Source organism: Notamacropus eugenii, chromosome 4 (assembly GCF_028372415.1).
Source record: "Notamacropus eugenii isolate mMacEug1 chromosome 4, mMacEug1.pri_v2, whole genome shotgun sequence".
NCBI classification, from domain to species: Eukaryota; Metazoa; Chordata; class Mammalia; order Diprotodontia; family Macropodidae; genus Notamacropus; species Notamacropus eugenii.
This window is the reverse complement of record NC_092875.1, coordinates 303,889,977-303,915,105: the sequence shown is the minus strand read 5'-3', so window position 1 is coordinate 303,915,105 and position 25,129 is coordinate 303,889,977. Positions and strand designations below refer to the sequence as shown.

At 40.2% G+C, this 25,129-nt stretch overlaps 1 protein-coding gene across 2 annotated transcripts in view; it reads left to right on the top strand.

The window, feature by feature from the left end:
* The window catches only part of ZNF704 (zinc finger protein 704), a 362,117-nt gene that overhangs the window by 314,267 nt on the left and 22,721 nt on the right, over positions 1-25,129 (top strand). For both annotated transcript variants that reach the window (XM_072604950.1, XM_072604951.1), the window contains exons 5-7: positions 3,316-3,416; positions 5,389-5,656; positions 6,602-6,706. In XM_072604950.1, the coding sequence (XP_072461051.1) occupies positions 3,316-3,416; positions 5,389-5,656; positions 6,602-6,706 (474 nt within the window). The remainder of the gene's footprint in view (positions 1-3,315; positions 3,417-5,388; positions 5,657-6,601; positions 6,707-25,129) is intronic.

Here is a 25,129-nt window from a genome sequence, read left to right as displayed (position 1 = left end):
AGTTTCTACTGCTGGGGAGGCAGAGGCTATGGATTGCTTGAGTTCAGGAGTTCCAAGCTGCAGTAGAGCAAAAGCCAGGGGGCAAGCTCACTAGTTCTCAGGAGTGGAGGGTCACCAAGCCAAACGAGCCCAACCTAGAAATGAAGCAGGACAAAACCTCCATGCCCGTCAGTATTGATATCAGACCCAGGAGTGACCTTTGCATTTCCAACTAGGCAAGATAGGGAGATGCAGACTCAAAAAAGAAAAAAAAATGAGAAAAGAGGTTATTATTAAGGTTTTCATCAGTGTGGGGATTAAGTAAAGAGAGTCCTGTGGTCTATTTCTTTGGAAGTTTCCGTGCGAATGCATCTTTTTGATTTGGTTGAATATTGAGGAACAAAATCAAGGGGAAAAAGATTAGTCATGTTTCCTTTTCTCATGCCAAGGACAAAGACATGAGAAATGTACATTTTTCTCCATGCCAACTGAAGCCCTGACATGACTTGAGATATTATAAAGGCAAGAGACAGCTGTTCTTATAAATGATTCTCTTTTTCCTGGCACAGAAGGGCATACCCACTTTGTCATCACATTTGCCAGTTGGCAGGGTTAGACCCCAAACAAAAGTCTCTTATACACAGGAAGCTGTTCCACAACTAACTTGACTGCACCGTTTTACCTAAGAAAGCGTTTCTGTCTTTTTTTTTTTGCATCCTTCCTGTTTTCTTATCCATATGACTTTGAATAAACAGTTTCTTCTCTCTGCATCTTAATTTCCTCATCTGTAAAACCTTTAAAATATTATCTAGGGTAGTCATGAGGGTCCAATGAGGAAACATCTATGAGCACATTTTGAAAATGGACTGTGCCAATGCATTATTATTTTCTTCATCTATAAAATGGAAGGAGTGGGATTAATTAATCACTGAGTAACCTTCCAGCTCTAAGGTTTTATGTGTCTGTGATTTTTTTAAAGTGTGACTCCATCATCTGACAACAGGTTGGAATATGAGTTCTAATTGATTCATCAACTCCTTGGGGCAAGACGTATTTCCTCTATTGTAGTTTTACCATCTGGAAAATGAACCGAAACCATCAGAGTGTGATAATTCATTAATTGATGTTGCTATGTAAAGTTTCATACCACACTTTGAATAAAGAAGTAAGCTAAAAATAGGATTCTTTTTCAAAGCCCACATGAGGAGGATTTTAACCTCCCTTTTCCTGTTTGCTCCTATTATCGTACATGTATTCAGATCAACAGTATGAGGAGACTAAGGAACCTCGGATTCCAGAATCTCTTCTCACAATAAACAGACTCATAAGGATCTTGTACTTTGAAATCACCTAATCGTGTCTTTGTCCCACAGCTACCTTTAACAATTCCCAGCTCTAGTGGCTGTTGTAGCTAAATACTGCACATTTCAGGGGGATTAGTCAACAAGCTGTTTGTAATGCATTGAAGCTTGGAGAGGGCTAAGGAATAGCTACATTACTGTACTGTGAGTGTGCCAGCTTCAAGAATAGGGCCTCTTGAAAAGAGTGGGCCACTAGTCTTGCAAAGCTCTTTATGAATGGTGTGTTGCTTCAGACATAACTAATCTGCTTTGGCAGATGGAAGCCATGTGTTTCTGCACATTGTCCTCAGCCAGCAGGGCCCAAAGCAAGCATTTCCAGGAGAGTGCAGCCAACCTCAGCCGTGTGAGTCTCCAAAGACTTTTATCATTTCCTAAACCTTTGGGACGTTCCATTGGAGATGGAAGTCCCTGTCTTTACTGTTTTTGTTTTTTATTTTCAATCAAGGAAATTTCCTTTCTTTGATTTCTTGTTCTATCAACTATTTTTCACAAGAAATATAACCAAGGGAAAGAAGATTCTCCATTGTATAGCCTTATCATCAGTGGGATTTCACTCCAGGAAACACTTCAGGAGTGTTCTACGAGGAGTTGTTGGTTATTTCTTTTTATGTAGCTCATATTTCTAGCCATGCGATGATATCAGCAATTCAAAGATTATTAACCTAACTCTTTGGGCTCCAGTCCTATGATGTAATTGGGGTAGGAAGTTCAATAAGAGGAAGCCACCAATGTTGATAGTTTATAGTCTTAAGAAATTGCCTAGGTCTCCAAAAGGTCAAATGACTTGTCCAGGATCGTATGGATTATCAGGTTTTCCTGGCTCAAAGGCCACTAAACTACCAACACTTAAATTAACTTATGTTCACAATGTATTTTGTAGCCATAGAATCATATCATCCCACAGGCGGGACCTAAAACCAGATTGTCCTGACTCAAAGGCCACTACACAGGTGACCTCACTTATAATCATTTATATTATAGGGTATCTTATAGATATAGAAGCACATCATCAGATTGGGGGTTAGCCTGGCACAGAGCAAGCACTTAATGCTTGTTAGCTGGCTGGATCCTCGAAAAACCCTGTAAGGTAGGTAGTGCATATACAACTATTTCCAGTTTACTAAGTGGATTAAGCGGTCTGCTGAAAGACATATTAAGTAGCAGGACTCAAATTCAGATCCTTTGATTCTGAGTTCAGTAATCAAAGAATGTGGAGACATGTCCAAGATCACAGGGACACTAAGTATATGGAGATGTGTATGATGTTTTCAAATGAGTAAGGGTCTCGATGGATAGATATGAAACATGCCTTCTTTCCCGGTAAAATGGAGGGATGGACCAGGTTAGAGTTGTCACACCTACAACCTGGCAGTAAAAGAGTGAGGCAAGGAACTAGATTAAAACATAATTAGGAAATGTTTAACAAAATAAACAAAAACGCAATACAGCACAGATCATGTTAATTTGTGATTTTTCTAAGGCATTTTTCAAGGGGTAGGAATCTGTTTCTATTTGAGTTTGACACTACTGGACTGGTTGACCTCTCCATGTTCCCTTCCAAGCCTGCTTCTAGGATACCATGATCCTCTTGGTAGAGAGTGGGAGGCAGGGTGGGAGGTGGGGGGGGGGGGGGGGCATGTATTTCCATACCTAGTTACTTTGTCAGGTGTTTGGCTTAACTGTTTTTCCTTGTTATAAAGAAAGGTGCAACTGGAGGTCTGGGGAGGGGGAGTTGAAGAATATAATGAGGAATTGCTCTGACATTTTTTAAAAAGGCATCTTTAAAACTTTGTTTAAAAAAAATGATAGTTCCACAGGCATCTTTCTGCCACATTCACACCAATGTTCTGTATGCTCCAATAATAAAGATGGAAAGGCTGTAGGTGTTTATTTGTTTTTTAGTGAAAGAAAAATCTGAAGACATGGAAAATGTTAACAAACTAGTTTTAAATACAATTTTCTTTTCACATTATAGAACTCCATGAAGGTAATGTTCAAATGCCTTTGGAAAAACTGTGGGAAGGTACTGAGCACAGCTGCTGGAATCCAGAAACACATCAGAACCATTCATCTTGGGTAAGACACCCCTTTCACCTACGTGGTACCGTGGTAAAGTGCCATAGTTCCCTCGTTAGGATGTACATTCCTTTAGGGAAAGGACTATTTTCGCCTTTCTTTGTAGCCTCAGGGTTTAATATAGTGTTGAACACATAATAAGCACATAAATGTTTGTTGTTGTTGCTAACTTAGAGTCAGGAAGATACAAGTTTAAATCTTGTCTCAGACACCTTCAGTAGCTGTGTGAATATGGGCAAGTTGTCTAATCTCTTTTACTTTCCTTACCAGCAAAGTAGGAAGAATAATAGTAGTTACCTCTAGGGCAGTTGAGGTCATCAAATGAGAGAACATGAGTAAAGTGCTTTGTAAACCTTAAAAACATACAGAAATATTAACTATTTTTAACATAGTTTGTTTACAGATTCTTTTCATAAATTTTTCTTTTTACCAAAGTGCACATTAACATTAGTTTCTAGTTGCTTAAACAAGGTATTAATTTAAGCATTTTAACTATAGCATGAATGAATGAATCTGTCAGTCAGTCATTGTAGTTCATTTAGATAAATAAGAATAAATGACTGGCTTATGATGTAAAATATCACCCTATCAGTAGTAGACAGGTTTTGAGAGGATAAAAGAAAATTTCAAAACAGTGTGGCTCAAAGCAGTTAATAAAAAAGTTAATGAACGTTATAGAAATCAAGCAACAGTCTGGAGCACAAGGATTTTTGTTAGGCTCTCTGCCTTTTGGTAAAGTGGTCTGCAGTATTGTTCAGAAGTTGAAGGACAGAAAATTTACAGCATACGGATGTTTGCATATAAAGAAATGTAAATGTGAAGAAGAGGCAACATGGTGTTCTGAACTAGGAGTGTTTAAGCTTTGTAAACTAGGTAAGTCATTTCAGCTCTCTCATGCTGTTTCCTCACCTGTAAAATGGGTATTCTAGTATTTGCACCATTTACCCCACAGGACGAATTGTAGGAAGAGTGTTTGTAAACTTTAAAGGGCTATAGAAATGTGAGTTAATATGTTGTTACGAAAAGCAACTACTGGCCTGGGTGCTGAGAGGTCTGGGTTCCCGTCCTTGATCTGACCCATACTAGCTTTGTGACCCTAATGTTTGTGCACCTCAGTTTTCTCATCTGTGAAGTGGGAGAGGGAGGGAGGAGAGACAGAGGAAGGAAGGGGGAAGTGATTATAACAATAATAACTGACTTTTGTTAGTACTTTAAGCTTTGCAAAGTACTTGTCTTCTTTGAGCTTCATAAATAATCCTGCAAGGTAAGAGTTTATTTACTTGCTTATTTATCATTAATAGGGAAGCTAGATGGTAAAGCCAGTAGAGCAACAGTTCTGAAGGACCTGAGTTCAAATTCAGTCTCAGATACTTACTAGCTGTGTGACCCTGAGCAAGTTATTTAACCCTGTTTGCCTCAGTTTCTTCATCTGTAAAATGAGCTGAAGAAGGAAATGGCAAACCACTCCAGTATCTTTGCCAAGAAAATTCCAGATGGGGTCACAAAAAATTGGACTTGACTAAAACAACTGAACAACAACAAAATTATTATATCTTATATAAATGTTTTTATATATATTATTCTATTCTGTTATTTTAAAGGTTTAATAATAATTTTAAAATATGGATTTTAAAATATCTTTAGATTATTCAAGATAATTTTAATTTACAAATTAACTTAAATGATAAACTATTTATTATTATTTATCTGTCATTGTGAAGGTTATTATTCCCATCTAACAAATGAAGAAACTACAGTTAAAAAAGAAGTTGTGACCTGCTCAGTGCCACACAGCTAGTAAATATCAGAGGCAGATTTAAAATTCTGGTCTTCCTGACCTCAAAACTTGCTCCCTGCCAACTACATAATTCCTTCACCCTCCTCACAGAAGTCTTTTTTTTGGGGGGGGGGACCTTAAAAGCACCCTATAAACATGAATCATTGGTAAAAATTGTTTTTGCTTTTCCTCCAGACGCATAGGTGACTCAGACTACAGTGATGGAGAAGAAGATTTTTACTACACAGAGATCAAACTCAATACAGACTCAGTAGCTGATGGGCTCAGCAACCTTTCCCCAGTTTCTCCCTCTCAATCCTTGGTGTCTCCTCCAACATTCCCCACCTTGGATTCCAGCCGTACTGAAACTCCATGTGCCAAAACGGAGCCGAAATTGATGACGCCTCTGAGCCAATCAGCTCCTACCACCCTCTACCTCGTACATACTGACCATGCTTACCAGGTGAGAATGCTTACCCAAGGTCTTAGCTCAACACAGTTACATTATGATCTGATGTTTACAGAATGGCAGCATTTTGGGTCATGATTTTCTTTACTACTACAGCTTAGTAACCAATATTCTTTAGTTCCTTTTCTTTAAACAAGCACAACAAAAGACACATCTTAGGAGTTTTCTCCAGGATTCTTAGAGAACAGTTCCTCCCTAGATTTTTCCTTAACTTCTTGGTACTAAATTAAGCTGTCAGTGGAGAAGGAAGCAGGAATGACAGACAGTATCTTCCTGCCACTCAAATGTATGACCTCACATATAGTCTTCAAAATGGGCAGTAAGCATGCTAGGAAGGGCCCCTTTGGCTGGGTGAAATCTTGGTATTTATGAGGTCAGAGGTAGAAGCTTGAGGGGGTGGTTCAGTCTCTCCTTTCAATTAACTCATTCAGCCCATTGTTTTGCCTCGCCTAATTATAGTGCTTTCTGGAAGAACAGTAGCTCAAAGTTGATCATTAACTTCTCTGGAACAATCAAATTCCTTCCCTGTGGTTTTTTTTTTTTTTATTGTTTGGGGAGAAAGAATAATATAACCTGACACAAATTATTTGCACTTGTTTAAAGTGGAAATTTTAACATCTCTGCTTTTTTTTTTCATGGTTATAGTCTAGACAGAAAATCTTGACATTTTTACCAGGTACCTTTTTTTTTTGTTCTTTTTAGAAACCAAAAATTGAACATTGTCTCCCTTTTATCCCCTAGAGCTGTTAAGTAGACATGGGAAAAGAATTCTCTGCACCTACTCCCTTTTGCTGTGTTTACCCCCGCCCTAGTAGATAATTAGTTTAAGATATTAATATAGTTCTGACTTCATCTCTGAGGCTCTAAATTGGTAGTGACAGTTTTTCTGTGTGAAGAAGACTTTTCCTTTGTATCTTTCTCTGTTTTTGCTCTTGACAGGCTACTCCCCCGGTGAACATTCCAGGATCCACAAAGTTCTCTCCGAATGGCAGCAGCTTTAGCATCTCTTGGCAGTCTCCACCAGTTACCTTCACAGGCATTCCAGTAAGTGGGAGAGTGTAACCGCAAGAAATCTAGTCAAGGACAAATTCTGAAGTTGGAATACAAATGAATTGCAACTTAATTAAAAGGTCTTTAAATTGAAAAGGAAGGAAAAAGGGAGAAAATTGACTGCTGATTTCTATCAAACTGGATACAACAGAAAATAACTACAACATAGAAAGATCAGTAAAGAGTCACAAAGTTCACAGTAGATAAAATTTTAACAAAAGAACCAGGAATCTCAGGGTTCAAATATATTAGGACCAAAGATTTAGAGCTGGAAGGTTAGTTATGGGCCATTTATTCCAGATCCCTCATTTGATACTTGAGAACACTTAGGCCCATGGTGCTTAAGGTACTTGCCCAAGGTCGTCCAAGTAGGAAATAACAGAATTGGGATTTGAATCTTGGTCCTATGACACAAAATTCAACTTTCTATTGTAACTAGCAAGGTAAGCTAGAGATCCTAACAGAAGATGGAAGATTTTATCTCAGTGTTATCCCTAACATTTGATGAGATGAACCAATAGACCAGTGACTGGAATGTCTCTTTGGAAGGATCAGGAAGGGAGTAGGGAGGGAGCAGGTGAAATAAAGTGTTCTGTACATTAAGGAGACATATTCATATGTGGAATTTGAGGAACCAGAGGGGATAAAGCCTGATATAGAGAAGCTGAGTTAAGGTCAGTGAAAGTAGAAGCAAGAACAGCAGCCATTTATATACTACAGGCAGTTGAATGGAAAGGGGAAATAGATGAGGAATTAAGTCAAAAAATTACAAACACACAGAAGCAGGATGTAGTAGTGATAGGGACTTCAATTTTTTGGATATGGGCTCTAGTCTTAATGGAGCTTGCTCTTCACCAAAAGCACTCCAGACATCTTCTTTTCTTGGCCAACCTTGAGAAATTCATCATTCACCTTTCTGTCTTCACCATCAAAAACAAGTCACATTACTTGGCCCCTAACCTTATAGCCCCAAGTGGGTTTACAGAAGATGTAGAAATGGCATTAAGGAAAAAAACCAGTCAGATTAGACAGAGAGGAGGGCCATGCTGGTGGCAACGTGGTTGTGAGGAAATTTCTTGGAGTCTGACGCATCAATTCACAAAGTAGCTTAAAGACAGAAAGATAACAAAAGTGGGGGAAGTCTTAGACCTTATTAATACATACACAGAGAGAGGATATCATCAACTCCGATACATTATGCTTACTTTCTCACCTGTACCAAATGTTTCTGAGAGCACACATCAAGGGCATCCTCAATAAGGTTATTATTAGAAAACCAGCTTTCACAAGTAATATTCACAAGTGATATAAAACAAACCACATCTTTGCTGTCTCACAGTTTGACTGAAAGAGTGCAAGATCCTACCGCTTTGATTGATTATGAAAAATAATTTGAATCAGTAGAGTGAAATGCTTTCTTGAACAATTTATTTCCCATTCATACATCAAAACCATTCGAAATCCCTTGAAAGACATGACAACAGAAATATCTTTGTTCACTAGCTCTCTGATCGTCAATATCAGGAGAGGTAAAGGAGGTCAGCATATGCTCACCCAAGGTGTTTGTCTCCACCAGGGATTCTCTCCCCACTTGCCTTCCTCTTTTGCTATGTATTCTAGCCAGAGGACAAGAACCTAGTCAGAGCTTCTTGACTCTTTATGTGGCTTGGATAAGATGGAAATCACAAACTCTGTTCCTCCCAGTGAGGATCACCAGGCCTTATTCTCTGCTCTGCCCCTGCACTAAGCAGACACCCAGCACTGTCATCTGATCTGCTGATATAACCCAAAGGTCCCTGAGCCTTGCCATATGATCTGCTGTTTCGTACTTAGAACTTCAGAGTTTTGCCATCCACCCTGAAAATTTTTTTATATCCTGCCTTCTTAAATTTGAATGTAGGTTCTTTGAAAGCAGACTAAGTTTTTCTGGTTGCTTGGTATATACTTAATGTTTAATAAATTCAATAGTGGAGGAAATCCAGCACACCTTACGGTGTATGAACAAACATTTATTAGCGCCTACTATGTTCCAGGCACTTTACTAAGCTCTGGAGATACAGAGCTAGTCCCTGCTTGCAAGGAGCTCACAGTCTGATGGGGGAGACAACATGTAGCAACAGGCTGTATGCAGAATAAGTTGGAAATAATCAACAAACGGAAGACACTAGAATTAAAACAGATTAAGAAAGGCTTCCTGCAAAAAGTAGGATTTTAGCTGGGACTTCAAGGAAGCCAGGGAAATCAGGAAGCAGAAAGAAGAGAATTCCATGCATAGAGGACAGCCAGTGAAAATGCCTGGAGCAGAGAGATAAGAGTGCTTTGTTTGATGAATAGCAAAGAGCGAAATGTCACTGGATCACAGAATATGTAAGAAGTGTAAGGTATAAGACTGGAAAGGTATGGAGGGGCTGTGGATGGTGAGGACCTCCAAATACTCTTTTGCAGATGACATTGTGCTGGTTGCATCAAGCCCTAGAACAATATATATCCTCCTGAAAGAAATAAAGTATTTCTCAAAAGAGTTTGGCCTGGCCATCCACAAAAAACAAACAAATAACAAGTGTATGAAAAAATATCTATTGCCCCACTTATGACACAGAATTGGATGGATCACTTAAGGATCTTGAGCTTGTCCATAAGTATATATTTCTGAGAAAGACAGTACAAATGCACAAGCTGAGACATAAGTTGAAAAGAAAGAGGATAATATGATGGATGGCCTTTGGGAAACTGAAGTTCCTCTCATGACACCTAATTTCACACAGAAACAAAAACCCATCTTTTTGATACTAGTATTTCTGTTTATGGTGTTACATGGCTGTGGCATGGAACACAGCGAACTCTAAATTGAAAATTAATATCGCACATAGTTGCAGTTTGCATAATGAATGTGGTTAAACTGGAACCACTAGAGAGGTCTAAAAGATAAATTTTTGAAATGATAAGTCCATAGGTTACAACATTCTGAATGGACAAAAAAATATTATTTTCCTCCTGTGTTCTAGGAGTCCACACTCTTTGACAGGTTGAAGATAAATTAGTACATGGATGTTCGAATGTAAATATTACATTAAAAGCATGTGATTTGATGTAGTGAATGATTGCTACCTTGATAATTACCACTAAGCTCCTTGATATGAAAGCACTTCATTTTTTAAATATATTGGGCCTTTTCATAGCTTATCATATAATGTATAGACCTGCACACTGTTGATATCCATGGTTGTATTTAATTTCCGATAAAGCTTAGTAAGTGGCTTATGATAATGGATATTAACTTGCTTTTTCCTCCTCACTCCCTTCTCCAAGATCCTTTCAAAAGCTTCTTACTGTCAACCTTTGGCAACTTCCAGAGGTTTTCTGCGAGGGCTATGGTACCCTGCAGAGCTGATAAAAATGAAAGTGGCTGAATCAATTATACTGCTCTCCATCAAGGAATATTTATTAAATTCCATCGAGGAATAGCTCCCAACGAAAGGCGTCCTGTGGCAGCGTTTTCAGCAACTCTGTCTCAGCCGCTCTCACCAAGTGTAAAATGCTGCTGGAATTCAATTTCCAAACAATACAATAGAACTAAAGTCAGCACGAATGTTTCCTGTTTTGTGGAATAGTAGTGACTGCTAGTAGCACCAGGGATCCAAGAATGCAATTAGCAGCACTACCAAATATAGAAGCGAGAGGGGAACAGTTTAGGCATGTAGGTATTAGTTGATGTCAAGCAAGAACATCGATCCCCTGTCACATTGACAGATTGTTCCCAGCGGAGGTGAACATTCAATTCATTTTGGCTTTTCAGGTAGTCGTGAAAAGGCCTCTGTGCCTTACGCTGTCATTTTTATAAACAACTCCATCAGTATATACTTGATAGAGCAAAGATGGGAACAGAATTATAGAGATACATACAGACTGTCTTCAGTGTTTTGGGGATCTAAAGGGTGTTTGAGGTTTTGACTTGGGAAGCATTTTTAGTAGACTGAGCCATACTGCTAGCCTAGAGTAAAAGCAGGTTCATAGTGGAGATGTTGTAGCACAGGTACAGACTTCTGTCCAGTCATGATCTTATTCTGGTGCTTGGACAGCGTGCAAAGAAAATCTTAAGTTTCGATGTTTGGCAGATCAAACTGTGACTGGCTGACATTCCTCAAGCTGAAAGATAAACTAGTCATTCTGATAGAGACATAACCCTAACTTACAGTGTATTTTTGTTGGTATTTTTCAAACCTGCCTTGCACTTGGTGTTCTCTTAGGAAACAGTAGGATGCGTGTAGGAAAGCTTTTGTTATATTTTGACCATTCAGTAAAGAATTTAATAATTTTCATGGATAGAAAGAAGACTGGGTTCCTACTTTTATCTCAATTTTTTCACTTTCAGTGGCTTGTCACATATTTGACCATTTAACTGACTGTTAAAAGGAAACATTTAATAAATATTAAGATGGGGAAGGGGAAGGGGAAGAACACAGAAAGAAGAAGAGGGACAGGGCTTCTTGGTGTAAACTCAGACAGAATTGCCGAATTTGTTCTTTAGCCACAGAATGCTGAGAGTTTTTGCCTAGTCTGACTCAGCCTGTAATGTGGATCATCTCAGCAGTCCTTCTGGCCAAGCCTTCATTAATACAGGCTTCTTTAAAAACTGGATATTTTTAAAAGCTTTCGTTTTGCTCCTAGAGAGGAAGAGGTCTGGGTGCTGTAATGATTTGCACGCTGCCAAGTACTGTCACCACTCAGTTGCTTACTATAGGCTCCTTACGGACTTTTCCATTGTATCGTTGGCCATTCCAGTGTGGCAAATGAAGTGACTCTTTAAAAGGCTGCTTTCCTCTGTTGTATGTCAGCAGTATTCCGAAAATTTTCTGGGTAGAACCCCTCTGACAGTTGGAGTGCCTAGAATAATGCTAGCCAGACTGAAACTAAGAACATATAATTTCCCTATGCAAGTCAATTCTAATTCTTCTAAATAAGTGTAATTGAGTTTTCAAAAGGTAGCTAGGAAAATTATGAATTATAATTAGCTGGCATTAACGATGTCTGTGGCTGTGTCTTTAAGCTAAAAAGTGTCGCAGTCTCCATTTTATGAAGTGTTCTTTGTACTTAAAAAGTAAGTGTTCAGAATTATTACCTCACTATTTAAACATTTTTTCTCCCCTATTTTTGAAGACCTAGTATTAAATGGGTAAATATTTTCCCCCTGCTCATTAGATGAGAATAATCTCTTATCTATGAAATCCAGGGGTTTGAAGAGCAAGGGAGAAGGGACAATTCCAAAATATTTGGCCCTATTGAGTTCCCTGGATAAGATTTCTTCCCAGAGATGCTAAACCAAATAAAGATGATTTGCATACTTATAAAAAAGACATTTCTGTCTTCTATATTCTGGGAGGGGAAAAAGGATACTTATTAATTACATCTTTCAGGAATCTTTCACCCATTTTTTTCTTTTAATTATTTCTATTCCTTACTCGGCTTCCTAATAACTAGATCAAGAGTGTACAATCCAATAGATTTGTTATCATCTTGTGAAAGAATATAAGAACAAAGTAAAATACAAGGAGACTTAGATTCAGAATGGCACTACAAAAATAAGACAACTTTCTTTGTTCCTGATGTTTACATCTGACCTCTAAAGAAAGCTTCAGAACAATGCATGATGAAGATACAGGCAGGGCTTCATTCCACATCTGTGATTGGATAAGAAACTCTCCCACCTTATTACTGGCACCACTGATATCTATAAATCAACTGCCAGTGAGGCAAAGAGGATTTTTCTCCACCTTGGATCTGTGTTGAATTCATAGCACTCAGTGTTACAAGAAGAAAGATCCCAAATAACCAGGAACAAACTTGAACCTGATTTCCTAAGCCTGACAACTTCAAACGAAGCCTATTGAACTAAGATAGACAAAGAGCAACAATCTTCACACAGGTCATTGATTCGGGCTGGCATTGCTGTATTCCAAACCCAAAATAGATTTGGGAAGGAATAAGGAAAGAATATGTTTACCTGAAGCAACTCCAAACTCCTGAGACAGAACATATGAACAATATCCCTAAAAAACAAGGGGGAAAAAACCAGAAATGGTATTGTCATTTAAGATCACACTACCTTCATGTAGTAAAAGGCAGTGCTAACTTGCAAATGTTTGCAGCAACCATAGATATTTAGAGCAGAGGAAAACTCTGTGGCTGCATTTTCAATTACAATTCAGTTCTGCAAATATTAAGTGCCTACTTTGTGCAAAGTCCTCAGAGAACTGAGGAGTCCCTGGAGTCTCTGATCTTCAGATGCATGCATTCACCTGGGGGAAGCAACATGTAAACAGATTATGTGATCCATGATCATTTAAGGAAGGAGAAAGTATTAACAATTTAGAGAAGTTAGGAAAAACTTCTGGCCCTTGAGTTAAATCCTGAAGGAAGCTAGAGATTCTAAGAGGTAAAGAAGGAATTCATTTTATGCCTAGAAAGAAAACATATGTAAAAAGATGCTCAATGCCTTAAGTACTAATATTTCAAAAACAAGAACATTTTAATATCTTGATATTAAATACTATAATATTTTGATAAAATTCAAATCTAACAGAATAATTCTTGCTCATATAGCAACCATGGCACCAATTATAATATCAAATAAATTATTCTTAATAATTAGAAGCTATAAAGTAATCTGTAAATATGAATTTACTGGGGGTTTTTTCTGACAATCCCATGAAATTTGATAGTATGAGTAATTTTAATCCTCATTTTACAGACAAGGAAACTGAGGTTCAAAGCCCACAAATGACATGGATAGTAAGTGGGAGAGTCAACACTCAAAAGTCAGGCCTCTTGACATCTGGATCAGTGCTTTTTCCATTACACTAAATTGTCTCTGACTTTGTTCATCAAGATTAAAGAGTATCAGAGGCCACAAGGTACAACAATATAGTGTAATATGTTCATTATTAGTTGCCTATTACATCGGAATTCCTTGGAGAAAATACAAACTTTAACCATAGAGCCTTCAGTCTGACAGTAAGCTAAGACAGATACATACATTAACTGCAGTTGATAGTGTTAGAGACAAGGACACATTTCATTAGCTTTCTTTATTAATATTAACTCCATACCCTAAAAAATATCATATGCTTCTGTGTTACCAGAGAACATGTTGAAATTATAGAATGTAAAAGAAAAACTTTTGTACTCTATATTTTGGGGACAAACTTGCCAGAGATTGATTAATTAATTAATTGTAAGCCACTTTGCTAGAGAAATTCAAAAGAGGCTAGGTTTCTCCCAAGACTCTCTAAGTCTTAATGGCATAAGCCATTACCCCTTACAATTAATAATAGTATTCCCAAACAAAAGACAAAATTCCAAGAGAATCCCTTTATAGCCACTCCCTCTAAGGATTCTACTTTCCAACTGGTCAAAAGCACTATAAATGTAAAGCAAGGTGCTTCTGCTAATTAAATTGGTATATTTTTTCCTTCTCTTTTTATTATCTTTACCCTAATCACTTTTGGGGGAAGGAGCCCTTCCTAAGTTAATTGAGAGCCTTTCTCTGTAGAAACTGGTTAGGTCTTTCATAATGATTTTTAAAAATTTTAATGTAGACACAATTTCAGAATTGATAGTTAAAGATTAATAAGGGTATGTTTTTATTATTATTATTTATATTAGACTAAATAAGTTATTTACATTATTTTGTAATATAATGTGGCCTAAAGAAAGAATTGGGAAGTTAGAAGTGGGGATGGGAGGTGGATTTAGTATGTTTCCACAAGAAGTCAGTCAGCTGGCATTTATTAAGCACCTGCTGTTTTCCAAGCACTGTGCTAAGCCCTGAGGCTACAAAGAAAATTTTTTTAAAAATTTAAATTTAGGAAAAAAAGCAGTCCCTGCTTTCAAGGAGCTTATAATAGTCTAATGGAAGAAACAAAATGTACAAAAGTTATACAAATGATATCTCTACAGAATGAATTAGACTCGTCTTAGAGCAAAGGTTACTAAGATTAAGGAGAACTGGGAAAGGATTTTTGCAGAAGATGGGACTTCAGCTGAGACTTCAAGGAGGCCAGCAAATTCAGGAGGCAGAAGTGAAGAGGGAGAGCATTCCAGGCTTGAGGAGACAGCCAGGAAAAAGCTCAGAGTTAGAAGATGACTGGCCTGTCCAAAGAACAACAAGGAGGCAAGTCTGTTTCCCTGGATCACAGAGGAAAGTAAGGTGCAATCTAAGAAAGAACTGTTCATAAATAAAATATTCTTTGGGAAATATTATTATTCCCTCTAAATGAGAATAGAGGTTTATTGATGATCTCATTTCTAAATTTATAGAAGAGCTATATTTTTTATGTGGTAGACATTTTTCTTGCTAAACATTTCTTCTGCTGTTTAATTTGCTGCATAGTTTTCCCTCTGTAGAAGATCAGGTTGTGGGGGAACTAGGAATTTATTTAGTTTAGGTTTGTTGTTTTCATTTTTGTTTTGAGAAGAGACTTTTCAATTTGCTGGTAGATAACCCCAGATGCATTTATGATGATGCACAGATAAAACTCATACAAGATGAGAAAGCATGGAGAGGTTGTGGTATCAGCAATTGATGAAATTGTGAAGTTAATCAAACCAGAGAGAATAGGCATTGATTGAGGAGGGAAACTCTGAAATAGTTTAGTAATCCAAGCCGATGGAACAGAGAGTCCTCTTACTATAGCATTTGAATGATGTTCAAAAGATTTCAAGTTTCAAACTTTTCTTAAGAGTTTAGTTTTAGTTAACCTGCCTCTATGGAAATGTTGTAAGCAAGAATCAGTTGATTAGAGGTAAGCTAGTCAAGTGGAGGAACAAAAGGGCTACAATTCTGAAAATATCTAGTCCTGGGCCCAGTTATTTGAACTTAGACAGGTCTTTGTACCTCAGTAGCTATCTTCTGTAAAATTAGAATCATGACACTTGCCCTCCCCTAGAGGAAATTTGGGAAGATGATGTTAAAAACTGATTTTTAAAAGTACTTTTCAAATATAGATTATTTCTGAGAATAGCTTCTAAAATGCACAAACAGAAAAATATGCCTTTGACACTAAAATTGCTAACTATACCAAAAAGATAAGAAAACGAAAATGAAGGAATTAGAATATTTGCTCTTTTCCAATGATAAGATGGTACAGAACCCTAGAGAGTCAACTGAAAAACTAGTTGAAACAAGTAACAACTTTAGCAGAGTTGCAGGTTATAAAATAAACCCACATAGATCATCAGCATTTCTATACGCTACCAACAAAACTTGTCAGGGAGAGACAGAAGGAGAAATTCCACTTAAAATAATTATAAACAATGTAAAATACATGGGAGTCTACCTCCCAAGACAAACCCAGGGATTACAGGAACACAATCAAGATACACTTTTCACACAAATAAAAACATCTAAACAATTGGAGAAATATTGATTGAGTAGGCTGAGCCAATATAATAAAAATGACAGTTCTACCTAACTTAATTTACTTACTCAGTTTCATAACAATCAAACTACAAAAGATTTATTTTATAGAGCTAGAAAAAAATAACAATAAATTGTGCAAAAAGATATCTTAGTCATTCAAAATTTCAAACTATATTACAAAGCAATAATTATCAAAGTAATCCATTATTGGCAGAGAAATCAGTGGAATAGATGATGTCTGCAATCCACAGTAGTAAATGACCACAGTGATCTAATATTTGATAAACTCAAAGATCCAAGCTTCGAGGATAAGAACTCAGCATTTAACAAAAATTGCTAGGAAAACTGGAAAACAGTTTGGCAGAAACTAGGCATAGAGCAACATTTCAGGATAAAGTCATACCAGGATAAAGTCAAAAAGGATAATTGATTTAGACATAAAAAGTGATATTGTAAGTAAACTAGGAGAGCTTGGGAAAATGTACCTATCAGATCTATGAAAAAGAGTTTATGACCAAACAAGAGATGAAAAAGATTACAAGAAGTCAAATCGATTGTTTTAATTACATGAGATTAAAAAGCTTTTGCACAAACAAAAGTAATGCAACCAAAATTAGAAAGAAAACAGGAGGGGCAGGTAGGTGGCTCAGTGAGTAGAGCACCAGCCCCAGATACAGGATGACCCAAATCCGACCTCAGATACTTAACACACTTACTAGCTGTGTGACCTTAGGCAAATACTTAACCCCAATAGCCTTGCCTCCCCCTCCTCCATTAAAAAAAGAAAAAGAAAACAGGAAACTGGGGAGGGGTGATTTACAGCGTTTTTCTGATAAGGGCCTCATTTCTCAAATATATAGGGGCCTGAGCCAAATTTATCAAAATAAGAAAAATATTTTTAAAAAATAAATATTAAAAAATATAAAATATAAAAATTAATAAAAATAAATGAAACAAAAGAAAACAGGGCCTATTTGAACAAAAATATTTATAGTATCTCTTTTTGTGGTGGCAAAGAATTGGAAATTGGGGGGATGCCCATCAGTTGGGAAATGGCTGAATAGGTTGTGGTATATGATTGGTCCTATAAGAAATGACAAGCCAGATCATTTCAGAAAAACATGGCAAGACTTATATGAACTGATGTAAGGTAAAATGAGTGAGGGGGGACAGTGTACATAGTAACAACAATATTGTGAGAATGAAAGACTTGGCTCCTCTGATCAAGATGGTAATCTAAGACAGTTCCAAAGACCCATGATGAAAGATGCTGTTTACCTCCAGAATACTAATCAACTCTGAATATAAAGTGAACCATCCTTTTTTAACTGTATTTTTATTGTTTTGTTTTGTTTGTTTTTTCTTTTGCAACATGACTAATATGGAAAAGTAATAATAATGGTTTGTAAGGACCTTCAGGTGTTTCTGTCATTTTAGCTTGGCCCTTAACCTGTCTGATTTCCACTGCAAGTGTTAAAACGGATGAGCACTAAGAACTAGCAAGAATTCGGAGTTCTCACCTCACCTCCCCCCTCTTATTGCCCTCCACCCCCATCCCCACCTGATTTGTTCACACCTCTGGAGAGGCTTGAATCCTCCTTGAAAAGAAGGTATAAAAGGAAGCTTTGGAGCTGATTTCAGTCATTATGCCTCTGGACTACTCCAGTACAGACGGACTTTCTGTCTTCTCTCTCTACACATGGATAAAGTTGCAGCATCCCAAATGGAAGGAGAAGACAGCACCCTATGTTCCAGAGACAGCTATACCTCCTCCCCAGAGGATCTGTCTGTGGATTCCAACAGCTCTGAGAAGAAGATTGAAAATAAGGAGAAGGAACCGGATCATGGAGATCCCTGGGGCCTCAGCCTGAAGGACACCAGCACACCAACAGTCACAGATCTCTGGCCAGAATTTAGGCATGGAAAGACTCTTCGTTTCTCTCGACTCTTTGAGAACCAGAAGATACCAACTGTGTGGCAGGAGGTTAGAAGGAGGCTGAGAAAGAGGAAAAAACAGAAGGCACAGTGTCCCCCAAACCCTACCCTGGGGGGCCCCCAGAAAGTAAGATCACCAGGCCCAGAGGAATGCCTAACAGATGATGAGATAAAAATGATGGCTCCAGTAGTCCCCCAGCCTGTCTCTCAATTGTCTGACTGTTCCCAGGACCCTCACTCAGAGGAGGTAGCCCTATGGCGGTATGGCCCTGCCAAACTTTGGTATGACGTGCTGGGGGTCCCTCCCCATGGGAGAGGTTTTGATTATGGATTTCGACTTCGAGAAAAATCACCAGAAGAAGAGGAGACAACCCAAACAGACCACCCCTTGCTGAAGGATGAAAACTTTCTGATGGTCACTCAGAAGTCCTGGGAAGATGACATAATTTGGGATAACAGAGACATGCAAAATTACGTCCCTGATGCCCAAAAAGTCGCTCTGGCAGGATGGATTCCCTCTGAGAATACCAAATCATTCAAAACAGGTACCTGTGACCCTTCTCAGCCTGGCGGGTCCATTTTCGTCCCTGAGAGTGAAGCCCTCATCCATAGCCAATGGGAGGACAACATTATTTGGGATGCCCAAGCTATGCCTAAGCCACTGTATCCTCCAGTCCTCACCATTGACCCAGATGATGAGAACCTCCTGCTGTTTGATATCGAGGAGCCTGAAGAAGTAGAGTCCCCAGCCCAGAAGCAGCTTTCTGAGAAGAGTCAAATGCTGCAGAGATGTGGCATCAAGCAAGAGGATAAGGCTAAGCAGACACCAGCCCAGCTGAAAGCCAAGGATCCCTGGAACCTATCCAATGATGAATTTTACTTCCCCCAGCAACATGGTCTTCATGTTTTCTTCAAGGACCCCATAATTCAGCATTCACTTCCAGCACTGAAGCTACACTCCAGTCTCTTCCCTACCCACATGGGAGCTGAACAACTCTCTCTGCTTCATCGACCACGAGTCAGGTGGCTAGGCAAAGGGCCCCACCCTGTCCATGACTTGACTTGTCACATCCAAAAGAAAGCCCAGCATCGGGAGCGGGAGCTGCAGGCCTCAGGGGGAGGTCACATGTTTTTTATGAAGACAATTCAGGACTTGAGTGGGCAGGATGGAGATCTCATTCTGGTTGAATGGAGTGAGGAGAATCCGCCATTCTTAAACCAGATTGGAATGGCTTCCCAGATCCAGAACTATTACAAAAAGAAAAATGGAAAAGACACTGGGCCTCCTGCCTACAAATATGGGAACCTTGTGTTCTGTTCATCCTCACCCTTCCTGGGGCAACTCCATGCAGGACAGTTCTTACAGGCTTTGGAAAACAAACTTTTTCGGGCTCCCATATACCCACATCAGATGGCAGAGACAGACTTCCTGGTTGTGGTGACCAAAGCAGGCTACTTTCTCAGGGAAGTGAAAGATATATTTACTGCTGGGCAGCAGTGCCCACTGGGTGAAGTTCCTGCCCCCAACTCTAAAAAGGCAAAGAATTATATCCATGAATTCCTCCAAGTATTTATATATAGGCAGTTTTGGAAGAGCCCTCACAGGCCTCGGAGAATTCGCATGGAGGAGATCCACAGGGCCTTCCCCAGACTTTCTGAGAGCAGCATTAGAAGGAGGCTCACTAAATGTTCAGATTTCCATCGGACAGGGATCTATTTTAATTGGTGGGTGCTGAAGGCTGGATTCCGCCTGCCAAGTGAAGAGGAACTGAGGGATATGGTGACCCCAGAGAAATGTTGTGCTCTGTATAGCATGCAGGCTGCCCAGCAACGCCTCAAGGATGCTGGCTATGGGGAGATATCACTCCTGAGCACAGAGGAGGCCAGTGATGAAAATGTGTGTCTCAATGATGAGGTCCGGGCTGCTCCATGGAACACAACTCAGGCTTTTCTAGCAGCCACCAAGGGGCAGTGTCTGCTGGAGGTGACAGGAGTGGCTGACCCCACAGGCTGTGGAGAGGGCATCTCCTATGTCAAAGTTGCTTGTAAACCCAAGCAGGGAAACATAACTAACTTGGATGCAGGGAGAGTGAAGGGTACTGATGCAGACCTTCGACGTCTCACCTTGAAGGAAGCTCAGAAGTTGCTGAGGAAATCTGGGATGTCAGAAGAGGAGATCCAGAAACTGTCCCGTTGGGAGGTGGTCGCAGCTATCCGAGCCCTGTCTACCAAGAAGCTACACTTAGAGACCAAGACCAAAGACCTCACCAAATTTGCACGAGCCCCCCATTCCTCAGGAGCAAAGCAGCAGAGACACTACCAGCAAGAGGTACAAAGAATTTTTGACCTCCAGAATAGGGTCCTGGCTTCTACCGAGGTGCTGACCACAGATACAGACAGTAGCAGTTCAGATGAAGAAAATGATCCTGTGACAGAACAGATGTGTCGTGAAATTGAGGACCTCCTGGAGGGGAAGACCAGCCCTCAGAGGCTACAGAGAGAGAAGGAAAAGCAGGAGCGCCAGGAGCTGCAGCAGCTGATGCTCCAAGACAAAGGCAAGAAAGAGAAGCAGAATGGGAGTGCAAAGACTCTGGTTATCCACCGGACTTACATCGATGAGTCTGGCAACGAGTATGTGCAGAGTGAGACAGTCCAGGACCCAGCAGTGATCAACGCATACATCTTCGTGAGGAGCACCAAAGATGAGGACTCCATCCAGAAGATCCTTCTGGCAGATGAGCAGAAGCAGCAGGAATTGCGGAAAGAGAAGAAAAGACTCCAAGATAAACTTCGCCGAATTCACAAAGCAAAGGAAAGGAAGGAGCAGAAGGAAAACCTTGCCCCAAAGAAGCTTCTCAAGCTAGAGGCCCCTAAATTGAGTCTGATATGTGGTAACTGTGGATCTCGTGGTCACGTTAAGACAAACAAGATATGTCCAAAGCACTGCGTGCTCAAGGACCTGGCCCCTGGACTCAAGGTCATGACCCAGGAACAGGAGGAAAAGGAGCTGGCTCAACGACTCCCTCAGGAGTCCCTAATCAAACCCCAAGGAACCAAAATTTTCATGAAGGGAAAGCTATTTGAAACCATGAATGAGGTCCAAAGGGAAGCTTTGAGAGTGAGATTTGAGAAATTGCCCTTACATGAGAAGAGCCAGTCTGGTCCTCCCCAGAAGAGTCAGAATGGCCCTCCCCAGAAGAAAAGATCCATGCCCATGACCCAGAAGAGCCAGTCTGGCCCTTCCCAGGAGAAAAGGTCCATATCCATGGCCCAGAAGAGCCAGTCTGTTCCTCCCCTGGAGAGATCTGTGCCTGTGCACCAGAAGAGCCAGTCTGTTCCTCCCCAGGAGAAAAGATCCATACCCATGACCCAGAAGAGCCAGTCTCTTCCTCCCCAGGAGAGAAGAGCCATACCCATGCACCAGAAAAGCCAGTCTCTTCCTCCCCAGGAGAGAAGAGCCATACCCATGCCCCAGAAGAGCCAGTCTGGCCCTCCCCAGGAGAGAAGAGCCATACCCATGCCCCAGAAGAGCCAGTCTGGCCCTCCCCAGGAGAGAAGAGCCATACCCATGACCCAGAAGAGCCAGTCTGGCCCTCCCCAGGAGAAAAGAGCCATACCCATGACCCAGAAGAGCCAGTCTGTTCCTCCCCAGGAGAGATCTGTGCCCGTGCACCAGAAAAGCCAGTCTGGTCCTCCCCAGGAGAGAAGATCCATGCCCATGACCCAGAAGAGCCAGTCTGGCCCTCCCCCAAAGAAGCAATGTGTGCCTCTGCCCCAGAAGAGCCAGTCTGGTCCTCCCCAGGAGAGAAGATCCATGCCCATGACCCAGAAGAGCCAGTCTGGCCCTCCCCAGGAGAAAAGGTCCATACCCATGACCCAGAAGAGCCAATCTCTTCCTTTCCAGGAGAGATCTGTGCCCGTGCACCAGAAAAGCCAGTCTGGCCCTCTCCAGGAGAGAAGATCCATGCCCATGACCCAAAAGAGCCAGTCTAGCCCTCCCCCAAAGAAGCAATGTGTGCCTCTGCCCCAGAAGAGCCAGTCTGGCCCTCCCCAGGAGAAAAGGTCCATACCCATGACCCAGAAGAGCCAATCTCTTCCTCCCCAGGAGAGATCTGTGCCCCTGCCCCAGGAGAACCAGTCTGACCCTGCTCAGAAGAAAAGATCCATGCCCATGATGCAGAAAGGCCAGTCTGGCCCTCCCCAGAAGAGACAGCGTGTACATATGGACCCTAACGAAAGTTTGAGCTGCATCCGGCATCCATGCCAGCCTGCTCTTCCTTGCCCTCCATTCAGGAGAAATACAAAATCTCATCCAGTACTATCTCCCCAGATCCCTTTGGAAAGGCCTGAGAGGACTTCTGGGAAGCTTATGGCCAAACCCCTTCAGAATACTCTGCCACCTCCAGTTCAGTCAGCTCAGAGTGAACCTGAACCTCCCTCAGAAGCCCTGCGTAAAGATTGGAGTCTTCAAAATTGGCTGCAAAATAAATACAGAAGTTTAACAGGACCTTTTCAGAAAGAACCCGATTTGATGACCCAGACCCAGAAACCAGTGATCCCTCCACCCACGGCAGACCCAATTCCTCTACACCTCCTGTCCCATTCTGCTAAGAAGTTTCAGAAATCCTTAACCTGTTCAAAGTCATGGTTGCATGATTCATCTAGCCAGCAGTGCAAAAGGCCTAGAAATTCTTTATGCCAACCTGGTCAGGAACTGACCCAGGAACCCACAATTGCTTCCAGATATTTTCATCAGGATAAATTGCATAGATCACTCCAGAGATCCCCATTGGACAAGGACACACAGCCAGTCCTCCTACAGAAATCAGGTGCAGAGGTACCCCAGATTCCTTCTCAGAACAGAATTACAAAGGACCTGGCCCCGAAGCATCAGGGCAGTATTTTGTATGAGGACCTCCAGGTTTCTGACACAGATGAAGAAGAGGAGAAGGAAGAAATAGAGACTAGATGTTAGAAGTGAGCCTGTTTAACAAGCCCCCAACAGTGAGAAACATGCTCACCTTAAAGAACAATACCTGTTGTGAAATCAAGAAAGCCTTTATTAATCTTTATGTCCATTCCCCCGAATGGAAGGGTAGCCTCCCCCCAGTAAGGTTACAGGAAGACTACACCACATGCAGGAAGATGGGACTTCTTATACTGTTTTTTTGCACTTTGGATCTCCCCAGATACCATCTCCTGGCCATGTGACTCCTTGTTCTCCTCTCTGATAGGCCCTTCTTCACACAGCTCCTTGGGCCTGCACCTTAGTTTCTGACCTCTAACCTGTCCATGCTAGGTCACAACCCTAATCACCTAGGAATGTCTTACTTTCCAGTCAGGTGACTCCATGTTCTCTTCTGTGATAGGCCCTTCCTCACACAGCTCCTTGGACCTGTGCATCAGTCCCTGACCTCCAGCCTGTCCATGCTAGGTCACAACCCCTATCACCTAGGAATGTGGACATAAGAATTTTACTTCCCACAAAATCCCCCCTCTTTCTTTATTAAAATTTCTATTTCCACACCTAAATTCAATCAATAAATACCCCCTCACATTCTTTCCCCTTTGAATTCTTCCCTTCATCTATTCCCCTTTATATGAATATGGGAAAGGAGAAAAGTTGACTGACACATTGACAAATTACAAGGGGGCAGTCCCCTTGTTATAAGTACAGATACAGAGATCCAAAAGGAAAAGGTAAATCAATGAATTGTCCATTCAGAGGTTCCATCTCATAGAGCAGTCTAGGGGGGAACATTATCTGATGCAGTTTTCCAATCTGGATGCTCCTTCAAGCCATCTTCAGCATAGCATCTGATTCCCTTTATCTTCTTGTAGAAATCCAGATGTTCACTCTCCTACAAAACTGACCTTGATACAATTTTAGATTACCATTCCTAAGCTGTATACTTTTATCACTCTTAAAAAATCAAAATTGAAACTTTGGTCAATTGTCACGTTTAAGAAATCCACATTAGAACTCAGTATTTACATTTCACATTAATTCACTATTCATTTCCCCCATCAGGAAGATGAGATTTCATTAAGGAGTCAATACCAGTCTCCAGTACTTACATAAATACAATAAATAATCATTTTTAACAAAGTACATATCACATACTAAAACAATTCCAACTTTTGGTCATGTGATTCTTCTTTTAAAGCATTTACAATGTAGACAACAAACCATTTTTCTTTTAACATTAACCAACTGAGAAAATAATAACTATGCATGCTAGCCTCACAAGCCCTTGACCTTATTGTCTCCACACCATTACTAAGGATTAGTGGACCCTGACTTATTGTTTTTGATGTAAAGTCCTAAGCCTTAATAGCTTAATTTTGGACTTAACTTCAGATGTTCCCCTACCAACAATCTATTATTTAATAGATCTGGTATTAAACTTACAAAACATTTGATTATAAGAATTGCCATTAAGAGTAGAGACATTTTAGGGAAACACCATCTCTCTAACTTCATGTCAATTCCAAGCAGGAGTAGATTGTCAACTGGCATTCATCCAGGCTTAAAGTCTGCCAGGTGTCAGTGGGGAAAATGAGTCAGGAGAATCCTATCTCAGCCCAAGCTGAACAGCCACTCTCCCAACCTTCCCATGAGATCATCTTTTTTGTAGTTCATACCAGCATGTCACAGGCTTACTAGCATCATGGATCAGAGGCTCAGACCTCCTTTCTTGCTAGCCATTCCTGGAGTTAGACTCAGAAGAACAGTCAGTTAATAACAGCATAAAATCTTAAAATAGCAAGCTCCAATAATCAAGTTTCAGATATGACTAATTTAACATTGGCTAAGGAACATCTTTTGAAGCAAGTCTTAAGTAGCTTATATGCCTCTCTATACATGTTCTAGTTCCTGATTAAATAACAATCATAAAATCAAATTTACGATGAAAACCTTAAGTTATTGCTCTAATAGATCCCCAAACTAAAGATGTCTCTGATTTAGTCTCAAGTAACTTGATTCAGTCAATAGTATTTGCCCAATTGGTCTTTGTAACAGGTAAAGACTTTGTTCCAAGTTGGGACCTTTGTCCATTACC